Source organism: Salarias fasciatus, chromosome 3 (genome assembly GCF_902148845.1).
Source record: "Salarias fasciatus chromosome 3, fSalaFa1.1, whole genome shotgun sequence".
Lineage (NCBI taxonomy): Eukaryota > Metazoa > Chordata > Actinopteri > Blenniiformes > Blenniidae > Salarias > Salarias fasciatus.
The window spans coordinates 25,914,389-25,937,919 of record NC_043747.1 but is presented as its reverse complement, the minus strand read 5'-3'; the positions used below and the strand labels follow the sequence as shown (position 1 = coordinate 25,937,919).

The 23,531-nt window shown below is 44.7% G+C and overlaps 1 protein-coding gene and 1 long non-coding RNA gene across 2 annotated transcripts; one reads left to right on the top strand and one right to left on the bottom strand.

Moving 5' to 3' along the window:
- Positions 1–267: 267 nt before the first annotated feature.
- On the bottom strand, positions 268–6,271 carry LOC115381395 (transmembrane protein 184C-like). The gene is made up of 12 exons (XM_030082739.1): positions 6,079–6,271; positions 5,052–5,202; positions 4,834–4,964; positions 4,095–4,131; positions 3,660–3,865; positions 3,507–3,581; positions 2,306–2,399; positions 2,123–2,235; positions 1,928–2,027; positions 1,364–1,441; positions 1,199–1,292; positions 268–1,064 (listed from the first exon to the last, which is right to left on the bottom strand). The coding sequence occupies exons 2-12, from the start codon at positions 5,166–5,168 to the stop codon at positions 808–810; spliced, it is 1,302 nt and encodes a 433-aa protein (XP_029938599.1). The 5' UTR covers positions 5,169–5,202; positions 6,079–6,271; the 3' UTR covers positions 268–807.
- Positions 6,272–7,669: 1,398 nt separating this feature from the next.
- LOC115381845 (uncharacterized) lies at positions 7,670–12,316 on the top strand. The gene is made up of 3 exons (XR_003930471.1): positions 7,670–8,051; positions 8,160–8,243; positions 9,220–12,316. It is a non-coding gene; the product is annotated as an uncharacterized LOC115381845 (long non-coding RNA).
- The last annotated feature ends 11,215 nt before the right edge of the window (positions 12,317–23,531 follow it).

The window sequence follows — 23,531 nt, the reverse complement described above, 5'->3', positions numbered from 1 at the left end:
TGGAGTCACAGTTCTTCCCTGCGTCCACAAGGGGGCGCAGGAGACCGGACAGAGAACCTGATTCGGATCAGCCTTGAAATGACTGTTGTGTTTGGACTTTTGTCAATAAAGCTGAGTTGAATTGAAAAAAAAACAAAGACTTACTTGCCTGATCAGAACAATGAAAAAAATACTGAACAAATGTGTTCAAAGATGATAAATCAGGACTGTTTTAAACCTTTAATGACAGTGTTTTCAAAAAGTAGCATTTCCCTGATTTACATGGAGCAAAAATTGTTTTTTTTTTTTTAAAAAGCCACGTTTTTCAGCAACTCTGAGTTTCCTTGTGTAAACATATTCCCAAAATGCAACAGAAGTTTGCTGTTTTTTGAAAACGTTGCCTTCAGACTGAAAATCCCGGCTAAATGCAGCTCAGAGCAACTCTGTTGCTTCTGGAAATCAGGAAAGACTCCATGATGAAATCCTGATTTCTTCTGTCGCGCAGGTTTCTGTGGTTGGTCATCAGGAGGTGGTCTCAGCTGAGCTGGGTTTTGTTTGTTGTGTGTTCAGTGTTTCGACTGTTTGAGCCGGCGATGGCGCTGGTGGAGGAAAGCGAAATGACTCATGACGTGGATTTATTGTGAGTTTGAACAAACTCATCAAAAAGCTCCAAGAACAACCTGCTCCGCTCGAACATTTATCAAAATCACAGGGATTCACATCAAAACACAGATTCCAAACATGTACTGTACATCTGAGTGTCTTTAGATCGTGGCGAAGTGTCGGCTCATCATGGCTTTGACGTGGTTTCAGGTCTTCCTCTGGCCGTCACGGCTCGCCGCTGCCGCCGTCGTCCTCCCAGGACGGCGTGGTGAAGCCGGCAGGGGCGGAGATGGAGTGGGGGGCGGGGGTGTGACCGAGCCCCTGGTAGCGCCCGCTGGCCGAAGGCGAGGAGGGCACGGAGGCGGCGGCGGCGGCGAGCGGGTCCTGCGAAGCGGCGTTGAGCAGCCCGGTGTGCTCGGTGTGTTCCGGTCGAGCCACGGCGCCGAAATACATCTTGTTGGGACGACCCAGAAACGTGCGACCTGCCAGATGTGAGACAAGTAATGAAACCACACACACACACACACACACACACACACACACACACACTGCAGAGAACAAAACACCACAGGCATCAGCAATTGAAGAACATGCAGCCCGTGACTCCGACACTCACCGGCGTGGCGAACCTGCTCGGTGACGTCGGCTCTGATGTCGGAGAAATCCCACATGGCCAGGAAGCTGTCGAAACACGAGCCCTCCTCTGCCTCCTGACGGGACAGCAAGGAGTTAGAACAGCGTGGAGGGAGGAGGGAGGGAGGGGGGAGGAGGGGGCTGGTACCTGGACGTAGGGCTTGTAGGTGAAGGTGTAGTGGTGAGCGATGGCCGCCAGGAACATCTCTATGCAGATGATGAAGTCCTACAACAGGAATCAGTCTGTCAATAATTCAGTCATTTTCAAAGAGAGAGATCAATCAAAAAATACATTCACAAGAGACGATGAAGAGATCGGAGCCAGGATCTTATAAAATGTGGATATGAGAGTGTGTCCTTGAATGCACCACGAGCTGTTGGTATCCAGGCGTTCTGTCTGAGGGCTTCGTTTACACGAAAAAAAGCAGAAACGATTCTTTTCCACCCGAAACGTCATGTTGACAGAACCTCAGTGTCGTTTCATCCAGTGCTAGCTGTTTGTTTACCGTCCGATGGCATCAACGCTGTCCACGAGGCGTTCAGGTGCAGGGGAGAGTGCAGTACGCCACAGAATCTTCTGGCTAAAGTCTTCATTGTTGTGTTGATGCAGTTTGTTCAAGCATGACTGTCACATTTAGCAGCAGATTAGTGTGTGTGTGTGTGTGTGTGTGTGTGCGTGCGTGCGTGCGTGCGTGCGTGCGTGCGTGCGCACCTGCAGTCCCGTGGCCACCGCCTCCACGCTGTCCCAGTCCCAGGTGTGTTTGTCTGAGATCACTCCCACTTTGACCAGGAAGGCGATGAAAACGGCCTGCCTGAGGAGGAAGAGGGGGAGGAAGAGGAGGAGGGGGTGAGGGCGAGCGGGGGAGGGTGAAAACAGAGAGCAGAGGGCGGAGCGCTGGCCTCTCACCAGAAGGAGACGAACACCACCAGCTTGACGCACAGGAACTTCCCCACGGGCCTGATGGGAGTCAGCTCCTCCCGGAGGGCTCGGTACAGCAGCAGCAGGCAGTACATGGCGAACTGAGGGGACACACACACTTCATGAGGCATGTGTGTGTGTGTGGGAGTGTGTGTGTGTACACGTACGTACCAGCTGTGATATGTTGTTGATGATAACCAGGTAGGACCAGGCATTCCTGAAGCTGAAGTTGGCCTCATCGTAAACTCCACACAGCTGACAGATGCTGCAGACAGAGACGCTTCTGAACGTCCAGACTATAGAGAATCTTCCTCCTCTAACATCAGATTATAGAGCATCTTCCTCCTCGAACATCAGATTATAGAGCATCTTCCTCCTCTAACATCAGATTATAGAGCATCTTCCTCCTCTAACATCAGATTATAGAGCATCTTCCTCCCACTAATATCCCGATTATAGAGCATCTTCCTCCTCTAACATCAAATTATAGAGCATCTTCCTCCTCTAGCATCCAGATTATAGAGCATCTTCCTCCTCTAGCATCCAGATTATAGAGCATCTTCCTCCTCTAGCATCCAGATAATAGAGCATCTTCCTTCTCTAACATCCAGATTATAGAGTATCTTCCTTCTCTAACATCCAGATTATAGAGCATCTTCCTCCTCTAACATCAAATTATAGAGCATCTTCCTCCTCTAGCATCAGATTACAGAGCATCTTCCTCCTCTAACATCAGATTATAGAGCATCTTCCTCCTCTAGCATCCAGATTATAGAGCATCTTCCTCCTCTAACATCAAATTATAGAGCATCTTCCTCCTCTAACATCAGATTATAGAGCATCTTCCTCCTCTAACATCCAGATTATAGAGCATCTTCCTCCTCTAACATCCAGATTATAGAGCATCTTCCTCCTCTAACATCCAGATTACAGAGCATCTTCCTCCTCTAACATCCAGATTATAGAGCATCTTCCTCCTCTAACATCCAGATTATAGAGCATCTTCCTCCTCTAACATCCAGATTATAGAGCATCTCCCTCCTCGAACATCCAGATTATAGAGCATCTCCCTCCTCTAACATCCAGATTATAGAGCATCTTCCTCCTCTAACATCCAGATTATAGAGCATCTTCCTCCTCTAACATCCAGATTATAGAGCATCTTCCTCCTCTAACATCCAGATTACAGAGCATCTTCCTCCTCTAACATCCAGATTATAGAGCATCTTCCACCTCTAGCATCCAGATTATAGAGCATCTTCCTCCTCTAGCATCCAGATTATAGAGCATCTTCCACCTCTAGCATCCAGATTATAGAGCAGCTCTAAATGAAACGTTCCTACTATTGGATTGAATGAAAGCATGAACTTACAGTGCTATCACCGTGGTAACCGGTCTCACCACGGTGTACTGGAGGACTCCCAGTTTACACCTGAAGAGCAGCACCCTGACAGAGACAGACAGTTTAACACTGGTGAGGTTAGACCTGCCCCCCCACCCCGCCCCTCGACCCCCCCTCTCTTACTCGCCCATGGGCCATGGCGGGCAGCAGCACAGCGGCGGCAGGTGAGGCTGCTGCTGCTGCACCTCCAGCATGAGCACCAGGCTGGGGTACTGGTTGCTCAGGAAGTTGAGCAGGAACACCAGGAAGTTGTAGATGACGAAGGCCTCGTAGCACTCGCGGCACGTGTCCACGTAGATGGCCAGGCTGGGGTAGCGCAGGGCGAGCCACTGGGGGGAGGGGGGGCAGGAGACAGGAGGGGGAGGGGACAGTTAATAACACCAACCATGAGCCAACGTATTGAAAATTAAAGCAACATGTCCGTCTTTGTCTCGACCGGACAGAAATCTCCTGGTTCAACTTGTTAAACCAAGGATTGACACGACCCGTAGCGTTTCCAGGCCAGGTTGCCATAGCAACGCTGTTGAAGTGAAGCGTTTGAGTGTCACGGTGACTCACGCTGTCCAAACTGTAGATCGGCACCATCCACAGGATCCTGGGGAGAAAACCAACAGTGGTGACACACTCTCTTAAAGGGCCAGCTCACCTGAGAACACAACTCCCGATGCAGAACCCTGTTTCCATGGCAACGTTTCGACTTAAAACGCAACATTTTTTGGCATTTCTGTATTGGAAGAATTTTCCGTTTCCACGGGAACGTTTTGAAAACCTGCGAGTTTGGGACGACCTGTGAGATTTTACAAAGTGTTCAGATACTTTCAGTTCTGCTTTGGCTTCTGTTTAATTTCATCCAGTTAACATTAGTCCTTCGTCACTGCTGCCAGAGCGCCACCTGCTGTTCACACGGCAACGTTTCAGGTGAAAACATGGTTTCTGTGTTCTCGTGTTGTTTTCTGCAGCCATGGTGCGCACGTCCTGCACCGCCGTTTCACTAAAGTTTCCACAGAGATGAAATCGAAGCATTTTCCAGAAGTTGTGTTTTCAGTGACTCTTGTCGTGTGAACAGAGGCACGAACGAGGGGTTTTCCTCGTGTGAACGGGGCCTTCAGGATCTGTTCCCCAGTTTTAACGGCTTGTTTACATTTTCAAGTCACTTCCTCTGTTGAGAAAATTTTATTCTCACATATCTGTATTTGTTTTTACAGCACATTTCTTGTGGAAGGACACTGGAAAAGAAAATCATTCCGACAGCGTGAGAGAAAACGCGAAACTTTAGTTTTTTTGGGCTACCATGTACCTGATGATGGGTTTCTGCAGCTCGGGCTGGGTGTAGTGCACCATGTGCTGCAGGATGCCCCACAGAGAGATGGGGATCGTCAGGAAGACGAAGATGCCGGCGATGAACCAGGCCTTGCTGTGAGTCCCCACCTGCACGGGGACACAGAGGGGGGCGGGGCTTCAGGGCATTTCGCAGTACCATGTGTGTGCGCGCGACGTGGCGGTCAGTGACGGCACCTTGTCTTTCTGCAGCTCCCAGACGCACAGCGGCAGCACGGCCACCAGCAGCAGGGCGTAAAGAACCAGGACCAGCGGGCGGATCCACCGCCTCCACTCTGCACAGGAGCACGGCATGATGGCTGCTCCAGCACCGCGCTACAGGCACGTCCTGACACACACACAGGGGACACCACTGCATGGTACACCACTACTTATTACACAACTGCATTAGATCACTGCATGGTGCAATCCTGTATATCACACTACTTCAGATTAGACCACAGCATGGTACACTAAAACTTATAACACTACTGCACGGTGCACCACTGCATGGCACATTACTACTTCAAACACTACTGCATGGTAAACTACAGCTGTGGGCACCATGGTACACTACTACTTATAACACTACTGTATATTAAACTACTGCATGGTACAATACTGTACATTACCCTATTGCAGATTCGACTACAGCATGGTACAGTACTGTGTATTACACCATTGCATATCAGACTACTTATTACAATACTGCATATTATTACACAACTGCATGCTACACTGCTATTGTGTACACACAGTGGAATTCAAGGAATGTTAAAAAGACTCATTTAAGACAAAAATCATGTTACATTTGACATCTGTTAAAACCTAAATTCACTGTAATATAATGAGATTTGATGCTACCTAAAGGAGATTTCACCAATAAATCAGTTATTTGGATTATTTATTAGATGAAAATGATAATAACATGCATGCAGTAAACAGAAAGCTGGGTGTTTTCACTTTTTCTACAAGCAAAAGCCTAAAATAAATGGTGAATTTCTAAATAAACCTGTCAGTTAAAATCTCTTCATTTGAAGAAAATTAACTGGTTCAATAATAAATGAAATAGCGGTAAAATGGTGATAGTGGAGCACAGTGTGTTAAAGTGAATGAATCCAGACACTGCCGCTGTTCTCTGCTCTCTGGATCTGGACTGAGGAAGAACCAGGAAGAAGCAGGAAGAAGCAGGAAGAAGCAGGAAGAAGCAGGACTCTCCACTCACACTGAGAACCTTCAGAACGCGCTGAGGATGAAAGCTGCGGTGACGTCAGGCCTGTTTCAGCGCATCGCTCCTCCGCCCGCATGCACGCGCACCGGCAGACGGAACCGGGACCGGGACCGGGAGCGCTCCAGCAGCCGCTGTGGGCCCGGTGCGAGCCCGGACCTCTGATAATCGGCCCGGTGCTCCGAGGCTCCGATGCAGCCGCTGCTCGTGTCGCCTCCCTGGATGTTTACGCGCCGACGTCATCGGAACGGACCCCCGCCATGACCGCGCGGCCGGTCACGTGATGCGCGAGGAACGTCATAAACAGACAGAAAATCCAGTTTTTAATAAATTAGTATTCAATGAATCAAATCCACCTGAAAAGGCGAGTCAGTGATTTAACAATTGCAATTAAAACAATTTCTATGAAATTTCTTAAAACAAGATTTTACAACATTTCTTAGACTATGAAAAATTCAACAGTTTTGTTACCTAAGATGAAACCCGTGAGAAAATGAAATAAAGGATGATATAAAAAACTTTCTAGAAGAACTTTGATAAATATTAAAATATAAATTTGACAATGCATTTATTTATTTACACACCCAGAGACGGAGAAACAGACCGTGAGACTGACCGAAGTTTAAAAATGAATGTTTTTATTTTTTTTTTAATTTTGTCTATTAATCCAGTTTTCCTGAGGTGAGTGTGAATATGTGAATTATTGACTGCTCTGTTCTGAGGCGGATGCTGGACTTGAAGTCCACTAGGTAGAGCTCCAGGTTTCCTGTTACTGCTGAGACTTCCAGTTCTACTTCTTTTTTAAAAAAACAATATCTTTATTGTTTTTTCCAGTACAAATAAAAGTAATAAGGAAAAGACTAAGGAAAAAAAACAAATATACACACAAAAAAAACAACACACGGTGACATAAACTATAAATATAAAACATTACTAAGAACTCAAATTGCGAATTGAGAGGGTGTTACAGACTGCTACTCAGGCAGGCAGTGAGACGCCACTGTGTATTATTTGGTTGGTGTCACAGCTCAGGTGTTTAAATCTCCAGGTATGTCTGTCCAGAATAGTCCAAACAGGCCCCTCTGCACAGTCTGAGCATTTGCAGAGCCAAGAAAGAGGCCCTGGTTTTATAAAAGAGTGAAGGTTTGTCTTTAGTCCAGTAGATCACTGCCTCCAGAGGGAAAACCAGAGGATCTCAGCCACACATCTCCCAGGGGTTTAAATGAACAGAGGTGAGGAGAAGTGAATCATCTTGAGACTAGATAGAGTTAATAGATTTCCAAACTACATGGTGGCCATGTGGAGTGAGGGTCAGAGAGGCACACAAGTTGGTAACATTTCGTATGTGGTAAAGCTAGTCTGCTTTTTCCAGGGGAAGTTCCTCTTTTGTAACTTCAATCGGGCTCAAGTTTGTTTAGTGTTTTTCATACAAAAAATAATTCAAAGTGCTTTACAGATTAAAATCAGTCCCCAAACCCCACCTGACCAGCCACACCCTGCAGAAGCCCCTTCATTCTCCCTACACCCACACCTCTGACCTCACACACACACACACGCACGCACGCACGCACACACACACACACACACACACACACACACACACACACACACACACACACACACACACACACACACACACACACACACACAAACACACCCTGATGTTCAGACAGTTATCTATATACTCTACTCATATCTGTTCACTTTCATCCACGTAATATGCACACTTGTTCTCTATTGAGTCAACACCTTTATATGTGATGCTTCCATTTGAGTCATTGTCTTCTGCCAGGTTCATAACAGAACTCTGGCTCCTTTTTCTGGACACATACATGGATATATAATCACTGTTGTTTGTTTGTGTGTGTATGTGTTTTTTTGTGTTTTTTTGTGTGTGTGTGTGTTTTTGTTTTTTTTTTTGCATATATAGGAACCCAAATGACCTTTGGTTCGTCGGCACTTGTGCAAATGTAGTGACAATCAATCTGAAGCAGTGTCTTTATGTGGTATTCATGAGGTCCTTTTAACATGTTTTTTTGTTTGTTTGTTTTTTTCGCGGGGTGGGGGGAATTCCATAGGTGCTGTGAACAACTGACGAAAACGAAAGTAAAATCTGCCGCCTCGTCTGAGTCGACAGCATCGTGCTCTGCAGCGTGTTTCAGGTAAAACTCAAACAAAACGCCCAATGATTGTTCTGAACTCTTCATCTGAGGCATCTGCAGACTTTTACGCACAGGATCGTTTGGCTTGCGCGTCTTTCTAAAGTGCGCCACAGGCTGGGATGGGGCACTTCCTCCTATATTGAAAACAAACTATTAACAGCCAGACACTTTAACTACAGCGTGAAACGTAATTTTAAATGATCTGTTTACTGTTTATAGAGGTAAATAAGTAATTGAATCAGCTTGTATGCAGTTTGGCCGTTTTTTTTAATTTGTTTTAATCCAAATCGTTTTTGTCATATCTATTTTAAAACCCACATTAAATATAAGTGAGCTGAGGTTTTATTCCAAAATGTTATGTGTGAACCATGGAATTAGTTATTTCTCCTGAATGTTTAATGTTTAAACTTTAATTTCATTTCTTCTTCTTTTTTTTTTTTGGTTTATGATATAAAAGTGTTACCAGTTCTGACAGTTTCCAGCTTAGTAGTCCTTGTTTAGATGTGAATCTGCAGCACAGCCTGATTCGCTGCGGCGCCTGTCAATCAAGATTCAGAACCAATCAGAAGCACAACTCAAGCCCCGCCCCCGTTCCCTTCAAACTGTAACAGATGGTCGATCCCTAATGTTGAATAAATTACACAAAAGAGACAAAATACAAGTAATTTAGAATATTTAGGAAATAGAAAAAAACATTTCTTATATTTACAAGTGAATTTACAGGAAAAAGTAGTTTAAATTATCTGATCATAGATTATTGTTTGGGATCTAGTTTATTTTTGTCGTTAAAAGTTTGAATGAGTAATTTAGAAAGTAAAATTTGTGGAGCACTTTTTTCAGAACAGCAGTCACAAGATGCTTCACAGTAGCAGAGAACCATATACAGATCAGAGATAAAAATGAGGAATGAAAGATTGTTTTAGCTTCATTGTGTTTTAAGAAATACAATATAATTTCAGCCTTTCTGCCATTGCAGACACCGACACAGATGGTCTCCTTCTGCAGAAACCTTAAGTCCCTCACAGCACCTCAGCTGTCGGAGGAGGTGAACTCTGCCATGCCTGACCACTCTCACCACTCATCACCACTTCCTGATATTGAGGCTACAGAAACACTCTGTGACAAACTCTGCCCCAGGTGTCGAAACCAGCCAAGAAAAAACAACAACCAAGTCCATGTCTCTTACAAGTTCTGAGAGAACAAAGAGGCAGCAGAGGCAAAGAGGAAGACTCAGGGCAGCAGAAAGAAAGTGGCGTAAATCCCAAGAACTCGCTGATTTGTCCTCATACAAACAGAAACTTGCTTCCTTTACCTCCCGCTTGCAGTCTGCAAAGAAAGCTTTTTATCAGAACAAGATCTGTGCAGCTTCTGATTCCAGAAAAATGTTTATGGCGTTCAACTCCCTGCTTCCTCCTCCAGCTCAACCCAGCCCAGGTTGAAAACTACAGGCCAGTCTCACTTCTACCATTCTTGTCAAATACTGGAGCGCTCAGTATTTAACCAAGTCTCTGAACACCTGCGGAACAACAACCTACTTGACCCTTTTCAGTCAGGCTTCAGATGCGACCACTCCACCGAGACTGCACTCCTTTCAGTCACACAATCTCTGCGACTGGCTAGAGCTGCTGGTCAGTCCTCTGTCCTCCTGCTGCTGGACTTGTCTGCTGCCTTTGACACCGTGAACCATCAAATCCTCCTCTCCTCACTCTCTGACCTCAGCATCTCAGGTTCTGTCCTTTTATGTCTGATGCGTGTTCCCCTTCCCAAGCCTTATAGCCGCTGAGAGTGTGAGATCGGGTCCTTGGGTTCGTATATTTGAGACGCGCAAATAGTTTAACGGGTGCAAAATACACTCTGATCCAAAGATACGTTTTGGTACATTTATTGCAGGGCAAAAAGACAGAGCGATCAGAGCGCAGCAGTGGGATCACAGTGACATGAAAACCAGATAATTGAACTGTAAAAATTGGATGTGGAAAAATGAAATGTGGTCAGGAAAAAAATACAGCTACGCCCGACCCTGACTCTCCATCTATGAGCGTGCACCTTTACACACAGCCATTCTCATGTGCACACGCCCACTCTAAGTGCAACCCCGCCTTTGTAACACACACACACTCGCCCTTAAACAGTGTACCTCATTCTGCCTCCTACACCCATATTATATAGCTTCATTACACAGACTGAAATATTTCAACCCTTTATTTGTTGAACTGTTTGAATATGGCTTATAGTTAATGAAAACCCAACATTCAATATCTCAAAAAAACCCAATATTACAAAGTTTTCTGAGCCTTTAAATGATCGGTCAGGGTCAGTAGATTACACAGTCATGTATAGCGAGCAGTACTGTTTTCTGACCAAGAAACAATGAAATGATGCAAGTTACATGACATGAGATGTTCCTCTCAAATGATGTGTTTCCTGCTTGCGGGTTGTGAGGAGGAACTAAGTCCTATTGTGTTTTTTTTTGGTTCTGTTCTGTCCTTCAGAAACTCCCCCATTCAGGACAGCATCTTGTCTTCTCAACTGCACAGCAAGCGGATGCCCTGCCATGATTCTCATTCACAGAACAGGAAGTCACTAGAAACACTGAGAGCAGAAACAGATCGGAGTCATTACATCTGTATCGTTTGTGATATCCGGAGTAACTGAACGTCTTCTGTGGCAGTCAGTGAACGCAGCATCTGTCTCTACAGAGTGTTTCCTGTGTGTGTTTGTGAATGTGATGTGCTGCGGGCACATCGTGGTTTTTTTTTTGCGGACAGTTTCACGTTTTTTCTCCCTTCAGATATTTAGGGAATATTTATCCTGTTTTGTGTTTTGTTACTTTTTTGAAGTAATTATCTTTTTCCTTTGTTGTTCGGTTCTGATTGGAGCGAGTCGCGCCGCCGCGCTATAAATAGCAGCGTGGAGGCGGCGCTCTGGGTCGTCGTCTTCCGGTCTCTCTCTCGCTCGCCCACCCACCTCGTTACACCTGTCGCCAGGTGCGCTCGCCAGCGCGCCATGGACTCCGGCTCCGACAGGCAGGCATGTTGCTGCAGGGCATGCTAGCCCACTAGCCGGCTTTGCGTTCTCTTTTTTGCGTTTTTTCCCTTCTTTTGGATCGCTGTCTTTTTCCGTCCAGGTGTGACCAGCCGTCCCGTTTTCGCCTTTCTTTTGATCGGGTTTAGTTGGGTTTTGTCTTTAGTTTGGACGAGGGATCAGCTTCGATGGCTGCATAGCAGCTGGGCTGTGAACTCGTCTTTTTCTTAAGTTTGGCTGGCGCATCTGGGCCTTCCTTGGTTTGCTACTTTGTTTCTTTTTTGTAATACAGCTTTGGGGCACGGGTGATGAGGGTTATCTTTCCTCCAGAGCCTCGTCAGGTTCCAGCTTCAAGACGCCGACTCTGGAGAAAGTGTTAAATAAATGACTGGACCCTCATCCTGTTTGTCCTGTGTCCTTTAGAAATGTGTTTGACTCTCCGGGTCATAACAGTGAAGCAGTAAATGGAAAGAAACAACTAACTTTCACAGTATATTTTACTTAAGACTATCAGTACACATCAGTGATGCAGTGTAATTCCTGGAAGCTTAATTGAAACCTTTTAAAATAACCAAACAACTTTTTTTGTCAAAGAGGTCTGACATTTTTCTCTATTTAACTTGATTTGTGAAAAAGAAACAGTTGGGATTTCTGAAGTTTCTAAATGATGAGTTGTGTGTGTTTTGGCCGCCTCTGCAGCACCGTTTGAATGTATGTCATAATTCCTGTTCAGTGTTACTGTGTTGTGTTTGGACCATTGATGATGTTCAGGTACATTATTTACAACTGATGGTGTAAACAAATAGTTTTACTCCAGCCAGTGTTTATTCACCTTGTTCAAATGTCACATGTGCTGAAAAGTTTTTGTTTACGTCACTTTTTGGTTTGAGTTAAACTGTGTCGCATTTTCACAATCAGCATTATTTCCTGAAATCTCACTGGGTGGCCAAAAAGTTTCCTCAACTTATTTTCATGGGTCATTCTCTCTTCTCACTTACCTCTGTTCACTTTGTACATTTGCCTTGTGCAATTATTAAAGTGGTAACAGCTAAAAAAAAAAGTGTCTCAACTTCAATTCTGGCTTTTCATTACAAACACACAAAATTGATCAGCGATTTTTATTTTAAATGTCAGTATTGCGTTTCACATTTGACAGTAAAACGTGTCATTTTAAAGGTCCGACCTAAATTAATAAAGGTCGCATATCTGATGCCGTAGAAGCTACGAGCAGCCTGGCGCTACGGCTTTAATCGTTTGAATGTCGGCCGGTTGTCATTTCAGATCAAATGCCGACGTCTCAGCAACATCTTGCCAATGAGCAAACGCTGTCCCTGCGACGTCTTGTCGATGAAACGAGGAACATCGGGGAGACGTACGTGTGCTGTCTGGGGACAGACGGACTGGAAAGCATTTAGTGTGAGCCAAGCAGCAACCCCTGCTTATAAAACATGAAGATAATGCGGAAGTGCAAAAAAGCTTTAATTCCAGGGAAATTCCAGCAGGGGGCGATGATACTGGTTTCAAAAAGAGCCCTGGTCTCATTGGAACCCATTCAAAAATGCCTGATTTTCAGAGTGCAAATAAACATTTAAATCGCCCGGTTTCAGAACATATTTTGGTCTCTATCACTAGTTTCTATAACCGTGCTGGCTTCACCACACTCTGTTTTTCACTTAAATCATCTGTTGATTTCAAGACTTAAAGTTTTGCCTAAATCGCCCTATCACAGCTCCTCCTCCTGTCCCCGCGATGCAGTCATGTTACAGACTGTACCAATCACATTTACATCCGGTTTCAAATGTTTCAATGTGGAGACGTCCTGCTCGACTCGCTGAAGTCTGCAGAATCTGATTTCGGAATGCTGTGAGTGACGTCACGAAAGCTATATCCATATTTACAATCTGTGGTGTGAGCCCTGCGTGTGTCCTGAAAAAAAGTATCTACTATATTATATGTCAAACCGAAAGATTTATGGCCCCCAATAAACCCCTCCCCTCGCCATTTGTGGACCATTTGTCCACCGTATGTCCACTGCGCATTTGTCCCCCCCCCCCCCCCCCCCCCCCTCCCCAAACTTCCTTCCTTCTGAGGTCTTTTGAAGTTTTTACGACGGGTTAGGTGTTCACACATCTGAAGGGATGAGTAGGAGCTAGACAGACGGTTAGAGGGGGGGTGAATTTATATTGTACTTAGAGATGGCGGAGAAACGTGTCATGAAGAGGTTATATTACAAGCCGAGTCATCATGGTAGTTTCGGTGGGGTAGAGCGGCTTCATAAAGCAGTTCAAGATGAGACGGGAAAGAAAGTTAGGGTGGAAGATGTGAAAGACTTTTTATCATCTCAAGACGCCTATACTCTGCATAAACCGGCTAGGGTACATTTTCCAAGGAACAGAGTTTTTGTTACAAGACCTCTCAAACAATTTCAGGCAGACCTTTGCGATATGCGAGCGTTAGCGGATGAAAATGATGGGTATAGTTATTTACTCACGGTCATCGATGTGTTTTCCAAATTAGCGTACGTGCGAGCTTTGAGAAAGAAGACCGCGGCGGAGGTGGTGTCTGCCTTTGAATCCGTCTTTCGCGAGAGCCAGACGCCTGAAAAACTACAGACTGATGCAGGAAGAGAATTTTTCAACAAAAGTTTCAAGATTCTGATGAGGGAACACAACATCATACATTTTGCCACAGCCAGTGATCTAAAAGCCTGCATGGTTGAAAGATTTAACCGAACGTTAAAGACCAGAATGTGGAGATATTTCACTGCTAAGAACACGAGACGGTACGTGGAGGTCCTACCAGACTTAGTAAAAAGCTATAATAACACTCACCACAGCAGTGTAAAAATGCGTCCGGCTGATGTGACTAAGGAAAATCACAATCTGTACGGTACGCCTACACCACGAGACAAGAGAAAAAAAATAATAAAGACAGGATTTAAGGTGGGCGATGTTGTCAGAATATCCAAGTTGTGAGGGGCCTTCGATAAAAAAATTACGAACAGAGATTCATGAACAAAGTATTTACGGTGTCCGAAAGCAAATACCGTAATCAAAAGTGTTTCTATTTGTGACCTGAAGATAACCAAATCTGCTCCTAACTTGAAATTTTAAGTTACTGCTCTCAAAACTTTGAAACATGTAGCGTCCTTTGTGATAAGCATCGTGAAATTCTCTCAAAAGAAGGGAAGGTTTTTAACAAGTGTATAAAATACAAAAAGTATAAATGAATAGTAAAATCATTCAAAGACAGAGTCTCATTCTAAAATATTCAAAATAAAGCCACACAAACTTAATCAGGAAGCGTAGACACAGCCTTCAATAAAATCAGAATATCAGGTTAACAATTTTCATAAACTCAAATTCAATTTTCTGTATAAGAGACAATAATGATGATGTTGTCGATGTACGCCAAACAAAACCGAGTCAGCAGGTAATGTCAGCTTTGAAAGCTGCTGTCTCACAGCTGCAGCGTAGACGGTTGGACTGCCCAAACAAACAACGTTGATCTTGTAAAGCGATATTGTTGGTCACAGAAGGTGAAACTAAACAAATCCAATGTATTCCTGTGTACAGCAGAACACAAATAAACAACTGTGTACCATTTCGCTCTGGCTGGTATTGATACTAAGATAGCATTAACATCTGGTACAACCGGAGTTAAAGGACTGACGCTGACATTTATTTCCCCCTCGGATCCTGTGCAAATCTGTACTTCTTTGTTCCTGGTTTCAAAACGGGATTTCTTGGTGTGGTGTTTGGAGACAGACATGACACTCCTCGTTTCAGCATTGATTGAACCACTGGCCTGATCCCTCGTTCTTTTTCCATTGATAAGAGATACTGTTTAACACAAACAGGATATTTCACATAGTTAATCGTTGCTTGATAAGGTTCCACATCCAGCAATCCTACATGATTTGCAAATACAGATTTTCTTCTCCTTTCTAACAAATCCACAGAAACATTACCAAAGGGTTGCAACAACACATCCAACTGAACTTCTGCTTTCGTTGCATTTTGCAGGATTTTAATGAAAAAAAAAAAAGCAAAGTGTCCTCATCATACGACCAAACAATAAATTTTTAGTTGCTATCTTCATCATCTGGTTGTCTATCAAGAAACTGGTAACAAATGTCAAGCATTTTAGTCTCTGTCCCAGGGATCGTTTGTAACTGCACTTTGAAGTTTTTACGATGGGTTAGGTGTTGAGGAGATGAGTAGGAGCAAGACAGACGGATAGAGGGGGTGAATCTATATTGTACTTAGAGATGGCAGAAAAGCGTGCCATGAAGAAAGTTAGGGTGGAAGATGTGAAAGATTTTTTATCATCTCAAGACACCTATACTCTGCATAAACCGGCTAGGGTACATTTTCCAAGGAACAGAGTTTTTGTTACAAGACCTCTAAAACAGTTTCAGGCAGACCTTTGCGATAGGAAGACGGGCTCACCTTTCCTCCTCTCCTCTCTTTCATCCTCTGGTTGTCTATGAAGAAACTGGTATCAAATGTCAAGCATTTTAGTCACTGACCCAGTGATCATTTGTAACTGCACCGATGAATGGTTCAATGTTTCCGTGCACATCTTTTAATAACAACATCAGTCCCTCTGGAGAGACACAAACAATATTTGTGGACTTTCTACTAATTCATCCTTCTTCGCTACTCTGTCCGAGAATGGTTTATCTACTGGTCTGCTTGACGGAATGCTAATGTTCTGATTCCCTCTATTGTGAACAGTCAAGTCACCACATCAACATTTAGCAAAACAGAGGCTGCTTTCTGCCAAACAGTGAAATATTGTCCTACCGTCTGATGTATGTTTGGAATGTTTTACTGTTACTCACTCTGGAGCACAAATTCTATAGAATCTTAATTTTGACAGCATATCTTTTCCTAATATTGAAAACATTTCTAAATCACAAACACATGTTGAAATTTCCAGCCATCTCTCTCGACCGGTAACAGTTTTGACAGCGGTTCTCTTGGTGGGACACCAGAAATGCTGACAGTTTGAACAGTGTCATTACTTCATGGACAGTATATCTCCTGTTGATGAATACAAGAGAGAAATGCACCTACATTTATGAGAAACGTTATTGGTTTCCCTTTAATGTTTAAACAAATCTTTGGTATTTTCTACCGGTGTATCTGAAACTTGTGTCTGAATAACCATCATTATTATTATTTGATCACTGTCAGCATCCCAGTTCTGTCGGCCTCTTCATTGTGTAGAAGTTTTTCTCCACAGAAAGGAAACTGCTCTCTGTTCTGGTGTAATGTTTGTCTTTGGTACTTGTTGAGTTTTGGCCTTGATTCAACACTTGTGGCACTCCGGAGGGTCTAGCTACTTTAGCTTCATCTCTTTTTTTTTTTCCTTTGCTCACAGTCTCTGGTAATGGCATGCATCATTGAGGTTTCTTCCCCCTTGCCAGTTTTTGATCATTAGTATTATTATAATAACGTTGGCCCCTAAATCGTTGTTGATTTGGTCTCATCCTGTCTCGTCCTCATCCTCTGAAGCCTGGTTGTGTTGATACAAACGGTCTATACTCTCCCAGAGTTGTGTACAGCATGAATGTTAGATTTTTTTTTTGCAAACAATCCAGTTGCATATATTCTCGAGTCCTTTTTTAGTAATTCCACAGGACTCAATGAAAACACGTCTGGGGCTGCTAATTCTTTAAAGTATCAGCATCCTGTGTTCCCAGTCCATTAATGATCATTGACACAAAGAAGGGTTCAGCTTTATGCGACACTTTTAATTTTGCCATTTCTTTCCAGCATTTAAGAAATCTTTCTGCATATTCAGACACCTGTTCATCAGTCCGTTTCTTACAGTGAAGTACCCGTGTTATCACATCTGCTAAAGTAAGAAGCTTTTCCTTAACTTTGTCATGTATCGTTCACCATAAAGTCCACTCATTTGAGAACAGGAATTCCAGAGTAGTTTTTCAGCATGATCTATTTGCACAGGGGGGTTACTGACTCCATCGTAAGAATAAAGATTGCTTCACTAAGGAGCAGGAAATGGCTGTAGTACAGGCCTGCAAGAACGCCCCGGAATACAACTGGCCCCCAAAAACAGCAACACGGGTCGATACTCAGATGCTTTAAAGAACATTCTGTGAGAAGACACGGAACGAGGGAATCTAATCTAACTTATCTCTTCCATCCGTTTGTCAACTTCTCTGATTGACCTGACCATACTAAATACACATTGGGAAAAAACTCTGTGGGAAACCACAAAAGCGTCAATTGACGCAAACAAATGGCTTCAGCACCTCTGCATGGTGAGGCTGTAAGGCCTTATTTGTACTCACTTCCAGAATCAGCACCTGTAGCGAGCTTCAAACACTCACAGCCAGACCGAGCGTCTCTACATGCCTGATGTGCTTCTCACCTCCAGAGAATCATCGTCAGCATCCAAGTTCCTTCAGCTTCCTTAAATCAGACACAAAATACGTGTCTCTCTGCTTTTCTTCACCTGGACAGGATGCCAGACTGTCAAATGACTTCCTCAGATCAGAACACACACACACACACACACACACACACACACACACACACACACACACACACACACACACACACCCACACACACACACACACACACACACACACACACACACACACACACACACACACACACACACACACGCACGCACGCACGCACCCTCCCCCATGCTGACTCAGTGGAGGTGGGGGAAAGGAGGAAAAAATAAAAACGCTGAAGTCCTGTGGGCCCTCCTCTCGCCCTCCCTATAGAAGGGGCTCTATTTATACGAGTCGTTAAATACATAAAGCCCATGTTGGATCACTCCAATTAACAAATACAGATTTTGGAAGAAAAAAAAATGGCTCAGGAAAGAATTCACATACCGATCATCCGGGACACACCGATCACGGTGTACGAAGAGACGCCGATCATCCCGAATGCGCCCAAGAAGCATGTGATGCATCTGCTTCGGACCCAGCTCCGTCCATTGGAATCGTTGAAGGAAGAATGGCCGCTGAAACCTTACGGGCGGCGTGGTGCATGGGGCTACATGTTCAAATATACGACGGGGGAGCTTTGCCTCTGTCAGCGAGGTGAGGGTGAAAAGCAGGGAGCTGTACCTTCTATAGTGATGCTGAACTCCAACGACTGGGGTGTACTGTATCACATGATTGTTCGACATTTTCGGGCAAACCCTGATGAAGGTGGCGCGAGGCCCGTCGATCCAACGCTGACAGCAGGTCGACCTCTGAAGCGTGAGTCCGTGGAGGGTGATGCACAATCAGGGTCTCCTTCTTGGAAAAAAAAAGTGCTTTACAGCATTGCGTGGCCATCCAGAGCGGGTGTTTCAGGCACTATGTGCTTTCGCGCCTGCATTTGTTGCTACGAAGGGAAAAAAGGCTCGGAGGAGTTTTTTTTGGAGACCTTTAATACCAGCTGCGGAGTATTCCATACATTGCTAAATGTCCCGCTGGTCGCATGGAAGGAAAGGTTTGGAGGACCGGACGATAAAATCGGCTCACTTTTTCGCAGCTGCTGCTACTGGAAAGATCTTCTAGCGGTTAAAAAACCCTGCTTCCTTCCGCCTCCATTCAATCCTCCAGCTTTTAGTTCGCCACGTCCACGATCCTACCAGTTTTTCTGCTTAACCCCGCCCCCCGGACCTTCCTGCCACCCGTACACATTATAAAGACTGCGATCGATCATTCCACATCAAGAAGATATGGAGAACATCAGGAGTATCCGTAGAACCAGCTCTCGCGTCCTCATCGATCCGCTGTGGAGCAGAACTCCGTTGGTGGAGTACCCGATCAACGTGTTCGCGGATGAATCGTCGAATTTGATCTCACCCGTTTCCCCGGACCCTGACTCTCAGCCGGGTCCCTCTCGATCGCTGTACACCATTCCCGAGACCTGCGACCCGGATCCAGGGTCCCTGGGAGATGATGAGGATCGAGGCAGGGAGGTGAGCGGTGACGGCGGAGACCTTCAAGTGGATGAATCCCAAATCCCAGACTCTGAGGATTATGTGGAGCCGGAACCAGCATCTTCGCCTCCTGACACTCCAGAGGTTGAGGAATCAGAGGATGAGCTGGACGGGTGGATGCCCTCGGCCATCATCAAAACCGTCAAAACAGCGGTCATCCATCTGCTGGACATTGTGACTCACAAGTACCGGGAAGAGCTTTGCTACGGATGTCAGATCAGACATCCGAATGAGAAACAGCATCCTTATTTACAGCAGGTGGACGAATATTTCTATCAAACTCACTTTTGCCGTCTGATGGAAAAACTGTGTACTGACCATTTCATTCCTGCTATTCAATGTTTGTTATTCATGCGCAACATTAAAATCGACGATATGCGAGTCAAAACTGTGGCAGAGACGTTGCTGAGAGAGATGAGATCCAAAGAAAAGTTTGTGGAGACTTTTGCAGATGTGTACGACGATCTGATCGGGCTGGATGTTGTGAAAATTGGTGAGCTTGGAATTGTGAAAGAATGCTGGAATGAGAACTGAGGCAGGCCTGGAGCTGTCCTGATGTGTTCATTGTTTTTTTTGTCCATCTAATGTTATTTTTAGTTTTGCATGTCATCATTTCTTTGTAGCTGGGCATACTATTCTTAATTTGAAAGAAACTTTAAGTTGTGTGTTCTTGTACCTTTTCAGTTTCATGTCCGTCATGAGACAGGTTAGTTTTACCCTACTGATGATGTGTTGTTGCAATAGTAATCCTTCTTCCCTACTGCTTGGTAGAAAAATTGCTTTATGTGTGTGTTTTTTTAAATAAAACAACAACAACAACAAAAAAAAAAATCTGGTTTTCTCAGTGTTTCTGTAAAAACATGACTGACAAACGGTGGTTGAAAAAAGCATTCTACCCCCCTTCATCGACCTGCCCTCATCTGCCGAACCGTTTACGACCCAACCCTAAAGGCCTCAGTATACTCCCCCGTCGCCGCCACGGCGTTCCTACGCCGACAACCCTACGCCGCTACTGAACATGTCTTGCTCCTGCGTCAAGGGAACGCCCTCCTCTGCCAAGCCGCTAGTGTAGAGGATGGGAAAAAGCCTTAAATAAAAAGTTAATAGAAAAACTGACACCCCCCCACATTTAAAACAAGAAACCCAAAAAACAAAACACAATAATAAGTTGTTAGGTTGATGGTTTCTAGTATTATATCATGTTCCAAATGTCATTGTCATTACCCTTTTGTGACAGTAGGTGTCACTCAACTACCATGGATCAGTAAGGAAAACCGCTTCTGAAGCCACCATCCAGGAAGTGGCAGAATTAAAATGGCGCTTTCAGCGGTCACACACGTATAACCGTGTCCTGTTTTACTGCTCCACAGGTACGTTGAACATGATGTTTTATCATTTAACCTTAAGCTCACAAGTTTGTTGTAGTCTTGTGTTGCTGTTGATGTTGCGGGTGTGCAGAATAATTGTTGAATTGCAGAGTTTGAGCATGATTCGTGTCTCGTGTTTTTCCCATATTAGCTGTTAGCTTCAAGTGACCACGATGTGGAAACATGTGGGAATCTTTGAATGTTTAATGAGTGCTGTGAACTAAACTGTATACAAATTAACTGTAAAAGAACTTTGGGGAATGCATAAGCACCTGTTTCATTTGTTTTGAGTTGGATGTAAAATGTAAAGTACTGTTATTTTTGTGTTACTGTAGTGTATGAAGGCAGCCGCCTCATGATATTACGCTGATGAGATGTTCCTATTTCTGTTTGATTTCTGGTAAGAAGATGAGTTTTGATGTTAACCTGTTAATTGCAAATGGAGTGTCTATGTTATGTTGAATGTGTTGATGTGCTTTGATGGATTTGAATTTGAATTTGTTGAAATGTGTTTTTATAAAAGAAGTGCAGAATTAAAATGGCGCTTTCAGCGGTCACACACGTATAACCGTGTCCTGTTTTACTGCTCCACAGTTCTTCAATGATTGTGAGGCAAAAACGCTACCGGCCCAGGCACCCCTAGGCTGGAGGCCGGTAACATTTGGGGGCTCGTCCGGGATCCAGCGCTGGCAGCCTGAAGACGTCAGAACTGCATTGGTGACATCCTGTTGTCAGAACTTCAGGGAAGACTGCTCCCTATAGCGTCATCCAGAGAGCAAAAGCTTCAGGGAACCAAGCCAACATGACTCCTTCACAGCGTCAGCTGCTGACATGGAACCTGCAGAAGAAATTACCAGGCCTAAATTTCAGGCAATTACAGACTGTGGCACGTGAAATCAATGCATATGAAGAAGGACAGATAGCTGACACATCCAACATAACTGAAGCTGAACTGTTTGATGCGATTGTGGATTTTGTGAGAAGTCAGAAGCTGAAGGACCAAGAAGATGAAGGCATGTCTTGTTTGCTGGCTCTCCTGGACATTGTTGAGGACTTTCTGAAAACTGCTGACCCTGTTCACACCGTGTCAGAAGATGGAGATGCCAATACCCATGCTGATCTACCCTTCCCAACACCTACGGAGACGCAAATGGACAGCAGCGACAGTGAGGCGCAGCCAACTCCAGAAGCCATCATCACGGCAGGATCTTCTACTTCAGCCAAAGACTCTGTGAAAGGTGTTAGACTCAGCACATCCTCATGCATGTCTGATCATCAGGTGGTAAGGCTTACGGATGTTGCTGGTCTGTTACCTCGTAGAGAGTTCAAGATTTATGGAGGTCAACTGTCTGATTGTGGGTCTGAAATCTCTTACAAAAGTGTCTGTAGACAGATGGATGAGGGTCTCAAAGAAGGTTTCAGTGAGTCGGAAGTGATAAGAACAGTGATAAAGGTAACAAAACCAGGTTACTTCAGAGAAATGCTAACAAACAAAGATGATCTCACTGTAGATGAGTTGAAAAGGTTCCTCAGGTCCCACATCAGAGAAAAGAGTAGCACAGAACTCTTTCATGACTTGAGTAACACTAAACAGCAGGATAAGGAGACCCCACAACAATTCATGTATAGGATCATGGGTCTCAAAGAACGTGTTCTGGCAGCCTCACAACAAAGTGATGCTGAGTTCAGTTATGATAAAAAGCTGGTCCAAGGTACATTCCTCCATACCCTTTACCAAGGTTTAACTGAAAAAAACAGTTACATCAGGAGTGAACTTAAACCTTACCTCAGAGACTTGGATGTGACTGATGACTACTTGTTGGACAAAATTACAAAGTCAGCCAATGAGGAGGCAGACAGACTCAAACGCCTCGGTTCTGCGACTAAAACCAAATCATTAACTGTTAGCTCAGCTCAGGAAGCCGACAGTCGACCAGTTGACCAAGTGAAACTGACTGATGTTAGCCGTAATATCCAGGCTAATCAGACTGCTATCATGGAACTGACAACACAGGTGTCTGCATTGACAAAGCATTTGACCAAACTGACGACAAAAGTAGACAGTGAAACCCCCAGAGATACTTCACAGCCCCACACCGGCTCCCAAACAGGGAGGATTGATACTAAAGGCCGATGTCCTGAGTGTGTTCAACAGGGAAAAATGTCATGCTCCCACTGCTTCCGCTGTGGCCAAGAGGGACATCGAGCGGTGGGCTGTCTGAAGAGACCACGGGCGGGAAACGGAGCGCAGTCGCTGGAGAGGGGCAGCCAGTGACTGAAGTCAGCACAACGCCCCCTGTGACAGCTGGATCTCTTCAAACAGGGAAGTGTGCGGCAACAAACACTCAGGAGAAAGCAGGAAAAAAACATGTTGCCCAACTCATTGGCAAAAGGTGCATGGTTTCCTGCACCATCAATGGGGTTCCAGTGCAGATGCTTTTTGACTCAGGGGCCCAGGTATCAATAGTGGGAAGGGATTTTGTTGAAAACAAGCTACCAAAGATTGCGATCCAACCTCTGACGAGTTTGCTCACTGACAGCCCCTTGGAAGTTACTGCTGCTAACGGTACTGATGTCCCATTTGATGGCTGGATAGATGTAACGGTCGAAGTAGTCAGCATGAACCATGGAGCTGTAGCGGTGCAGGTTCCCATGCTAGTTGGAAAAAGTTGCATCAATTGTCCATTGCTAGGATCAAATGTTATTGCTGAGATCATCAAGGGGAATGAGCAGACCAATGTTATGGATATCGGTTCACTGCTGAAGGAAGCTTTAAATGTGAGTGAAGATACAGCCAAAGCTATTGTGTCCACCCTCAATACAGCTGTTCCAGAGGAAGAATCTCCCATGTATGATGTTAAAGTTGGAAAGAAAGGGGTGACTATCCTGGCAGGCAAGATAGATGAGGTTCGG

What these genes read in the sequence shown, in the direction of transcription:
- LOC115381395 (XM_030082739.1), bottom strand. Translation starts at nt 5,168, where the DNA reads ATGCCGTGCTCCTGTGCAGAGTGGAGGCGGTGGATCCGCCCGCTGGTC. An exon ending in CTGCAGAAACCCATCATCAG is followed by an intron (nt 4,132 to 4,833) that starts GTACATGGTAGC and finishes TTTTCTCCCCAG; the next exon opens with GATCCTGTGGATGGTGCCGA. An exon ending in GTTACCACGGTGATAGCACT is followed by an intron (nt 2,400 to 3,506) that starts GTAAGTTCATGC and finishes CTCTGTCTGCAG; the next exon opens with CATCTGTCAGCTGTGTGGAG.